Consider the following 4,860-nt stretch of genomic DNA (forward strand, 5'->3'; position numbering starts at 1 on the left):
TATTGCGAAGCTTCCTTCCGAGTCAACACAACATTGTTGAATTGTGCTGAAACTTTCGTTTGAGACAATACACGTTAGTGTTTGTTGAAATATTGTGGAAATTTATTCTGTTCTAGTATTGCATAAGTATTTATTGGAATTTATCAAGCTTCCTCATATCGACAAAATATCAAATGTTAAAAGATGTATTTATTGAATTATGATATTTATTGTGAATTTCGGTACATAAACGTGTTGCTACAACTAAAAGTTATGCTTTTTTTTCATAGGAATTCCCAGCCTTTGCAAGCGTGGATTCATTAACGAAAAGTAGGTCATTCTTCGTAGTATATTTCAAATAACGACTTTATTTGACACTCTTGTTTAGTTAATTGTGTAATATTAAATCTAAATAGATGGCGCTGTGGAAATCTGTAGTAAAAATCGTTCCAAACAGGTAGGGTGTTTTTCAAGAGAACATAAATCGATTTCAAGTTACTGAGGTCAATGGGTCGTGTATTTAAACAACAATTGCGGCATATTTGAAATTCGCCACTATAATATAAACATGAAATTGCAATCTTGAAATACCTGTTCAAATAAGATAACTAACAAAAGTTTGTTTTTAATAACGTTGTACTTTTTCTGGGACTTTTATAGACATTTTATCTTGCATATTATGAATTATTTGAGGAATTATATATAATCATTTCGCAAACTTTTTTTTTTTATCGCGTCCTATTATCAACCTTATCATTCCCTAACTTGCATTTTTCGTTCTATAAATATATTTTGTTATGTAAATATAAACATACAATTCTCACGTTGTTTTGTATTCTTCCAAAAATTTTCATTTAATTTAACTTTATTTTGTGCGCTGTATTATTCAGATAAACATGTGAACACGAGAGCCCAGCAGCATCGACACCAGTTCGTAGATTTTCAACCACGAGTATTAGGAGCTAGAACAAGAACCCAAACCGGTTAGAAATCTCATGTTTCTTTATCATAACTGTAACATCTGCTGTTCAGTGATTTTTCATTCAATTTAAAACTTTCTGGTTAAGAGAAAATTTGGTTGTAATTATGGCTGTATTTTGTTTACCTTACGTGAAATTGGCATAGTGACGAACTTGACGCATCTCACGAAGACTAGTTCGTTTTTACGAAAAAAGAAAACTGATATTTGTACAGTGTTTTTTTGTTTTGTTTTTTGTGTAATCAGCCCTTCATGATTTAACAGTGGTTTATTTTGTAATCAGCCCTTTATGTTTTAACAGTGGTTTATTTTGTAATCAGCCCTTTATGGTTATAGTTAAAATTATCAGGAAACATCAGTTTTTGACGTATAGTTAAAACTGTTTTTAATTACAGCTAAACGTGTGACGGTTTTCTGATAACAATTCAAGTGATAAATTAACCTTAATATAAGATACACATTTACACATTCTGATGTTTTAGCTACAGCTTATCGCTCGCAGAATTGTTAATTTCAGGGGCTTTTTATTTAATTATATCGAATCTTACCACATAATGTATAGTAAAATTAGGTCTGCTCAATTTTCCTTGGGCCTAGTATGTCCTAGTGGTTAGGACCTGAACTGTGGATCGCGGGATCGAAACCCGCTGCCACTGATCATTCTCGCTCTTTAACCCACGAGGGAGTTATAATGAGACATTAGATCAAAATATTCGTTGGTAAAGAGTAGCACAAAAGTTGGCTGTGGGTGGTGTTGACTAGCTGCCTTCTTTCTATCACTTCAAAATCAGGCACAGCTAGTACAAATAGCCCTCGAGTAGCTTTGTCAAAAATTCAACAAACAAAACAGTTGTCGATATTTTTATAGTTTTTCGTTGTGTATATTTAGTAAGTAGAAACTATGTAACGTTTGTTGTTGTTGTTTTGTTTTTATTGTTAGGGTGAAACGGAAGCCTAACGTATTTAGTAAGTAGGCAATATTTAACTTTTCTTTTTTTGTTTTTATTGTTAGGGCGAAACGGAAACCTAACGTTTAGAAGTCATAGAAACAGTAATAAGTCTATTAATACAAGAAAACGAAACAATAAAATTATACATGAAGCTAACACTGAGAGAAGGCTCCGCAACCACCTGCTGACGAAGGTATACAAGGAGGAGAACAGCTCTGAAGAGGAAAATATAGCGAAAAAAACTGTAGACGAAAATTCCAAGTTAGGAGTTAAAGTCACCAAAGCAAACATAACCAATTTTCGAAGACCGTCAACATGGCATTCCAAACGGAAGAAACAGACAGGTCGCCAAGTGGCTCGAAGAAAAAGATTAAAATCAGGACTAGATATGATACCAAAGCCTTACAAAAAAAGGAAAGCAAAACTGGTAAAACCTGAGCAACCAATAAACAAAGAGGTGAACGATGAATATGAGATATATACTACTGTAGAGAAAAATAAGGAAGTAGAACACACCTTATTATACTTATTGTCCAGGACACACCTTATTATACTTATTGTCCAGGACACACCTTATTATACTTATTGTCCAGGACACACCTTATTATACTTATTGTCCAGGACACACCTTATTATACTTATTGTCTAGAACACACCTTATTATACTTATTGTCTAGAACACACCTAATTATACTTATTGTCTAGAATACACCTAATTATACTTATTGTCCAGGACACACCTTATTATACTTATTGTCCAGTACACACCTTATTATACTTATTGTCCAGAACACACCTTATTATACTTATTGTCTAGAACATACCTTATTATACTTATTCCTCGATTTCCTTTTTAGGTTTGTTTGTCTGTTTTCAGATATTCGCGTAAAAATACTTAAGGGCTATCTGTTCTAGTATTCTCAAATTTCGAACTAAAAGAACGGCTACCAGTTAACCTCACCCAACACCAACTTCTGGGCTTTTCTTTTACTAATGTAGGATTGGTCGTCGCCATTATTACGCACCCATGGCCCCAAAGTGTGGAATGCGATTTTTTTTGGGTGGTGGTGGTGGGGTGAGGAGAAACCGGTAACGAGAAGCAAACTATGGACTCGCAGATCCATAATCCGGCATGCTTACCACTGGACCACGCTCTGTCCCGTTCTGTTAGGGAATAACGGAATAATTGAACATTTATCGTTCATTATTTGACCATAATTCTAGAAGTGAAACAAACAGAGCGTTTCAAATATCTAAAATATCATAACTGTTCCAAAGTTCTAATACACTCTAATCTACGCTAAATCTATATGTTGAATTATTTAGTGTTCATAAAAAAAAGGGGTTTTTGTATATATTTTACCGTTTCATAGAGTCTAGGACACACCTTATTATACTTATTGTCTAGAATACACCTTATTATACTTATTGTCCAATATACTCGTAAATATTACAGTTATTTTTATTGCTTTGTGTGAGTGATCTTTGTAACGTGTTAGCTTACAATGTAACAAAATCCACATTTGATGATCGTCCGCGAATACGTTCAAAAGCGCGTTTTTTACAAGATTAAAAACAATTTTCAAACAGAAATTTGAAGTCAAGTTGAATCTTATAAGTTTGTTCTTTGTTTTGTGCTAACCGCATATTTGCAGAATCGCGTTGTTTAACGTGTTGTTAAAAGAGAACATATCTTTTTGGACCTGTTTTTAAATCTGAAATGAACCAGTGTCCAGTCATGTAATTTGACCCCGTCCTTGCTTTCCCATTCTCATTACTTTATATATACTATTTTGTTTTCCGTTACGAAACAAGTCGTTTGTATTATGGTCAAGGCTGGATTAGCTTACCTGGAAACGTTTAATCCTTACAGAAGTTCTAGGAACCTGCACAAAGAGATTCAATGTCATATCCCTATGCCAAACTGAGTTTTTATCACACATTAAACAACACTTAACAATGCCATATTCGTACGCTAAGCCGAGTTTTAGGACACATTAAACATTTACCAAAAATATAGGAACTCGAAACCGTATTTTGTTACAATACCTGTCTGGAAGCGTTCCGTTCTTTAAACGCCCATAAAAAGATAATCATCTTGCTTGACCACCTTCCTGGTTAATAATTAGGAACGACATATCTAAGTCATATAGGTAACTGAATTTATTCTTTATCTTATGCTTGAAGTACCGTTCAGGTTGTAAAATTTAAATTCTACAGAGCCTAATTGAACTTTAATGAAATGAAATTAATTAAAAAAGAAATAAAATGCTTCTATGCGCTCAATGAGATTGTAAAAACTGGCAGTGGTAAACTGTATATTACAGTTAACAGTCCCCGGCTTTGCCTTAACAGTGCAATTAGAAATGCTTAAAGATAAATACATTTTTCATCTTTTATTTCCCCTCTTTTTTTTTAATACCTTAGTTCTCCTTCGATTTTCCAAATGGCGCCCCACCCGAAATGAAACGGTTAGTGGTGAACAAGGCTCTAGGGGAAACAATTCTTCATCGAGCTGCCAGGCTCGGCTATATGGTAAGTATGAATTCTTCGTATTGATCCAACTGGTTCTATGATATAAGGCTAGGAAATCTTCTTCGCTGTGTTATGCTTCAATCTCTCTCTTTTTTTTAAGCTGCTGCATAGCAGCTCATAGAACGATTCGGAGTTGTTGTTGTTTTTTGTTGTTGTTAAGTGCAGAGTCTTAGCTCACAGCTCCGTCATCTTTTGACCGATTTGAGAAATAATTATAGTTTTGGACTCAGGAGGTGAAATCCTTTCGATTGATGTATTTGACCATGCCCAAGGTCTCAGATTAATTTACTCTAATCTTGCCTAAATTAATTTCAATTTGAGGGTAGGCTCGTAGAGATCTTGATGAGTAATAAAATTGAATCGGGTATGTGCACACACTTGGTATTGTTGGCGCACAAAAATATAGCTAATAAAAAG

General features: G+C 34.1%; 1 protein-coding gene across 1 annotated transcript in view; it reads left to right on the top strand.

Annotated features, from left to right (window-relative positions):
* The first annotated feature begins 4,013 nt into the window (after positions 1 to 4,013).
* The window catches only part of LOC106469073 (BCL-6 corepressor-like), a 16,355-nt gene continuing 15,508 nt past the window's right edge, over positions 4,014 to 4,860 (top strand). Inside the window, exon 1 of the mRNA XM_022398293.1 lies at positions 4,014 to 4,443. Coding sequence (XP_022254001.1) covers positions 4,372 to 4,443 — 72 coding nt within the window. The 5' untranslated portion in view covers positions 4,014 to 4,371. The remainder of the gene's footprint in view (positions 4,444 to 4,860) is intronic.

This window comes from Limulus polyphemus, unplaced genomic scaffold (genome assembly GCF_000517525.1).
Source record: "Limulus polyphemus unplaced genomic scaffold, Limulus_polyphemus-2.1.2 Scaffold94, whole genome shotgun sequence".
NCBI classification, from domain to species: domain Eukaryota; kingdom Metazoa; phylum Arthropoda; class Merostomata; order Xiphosura; family Limulidae; genus Limulus; species Limulus polyphemus.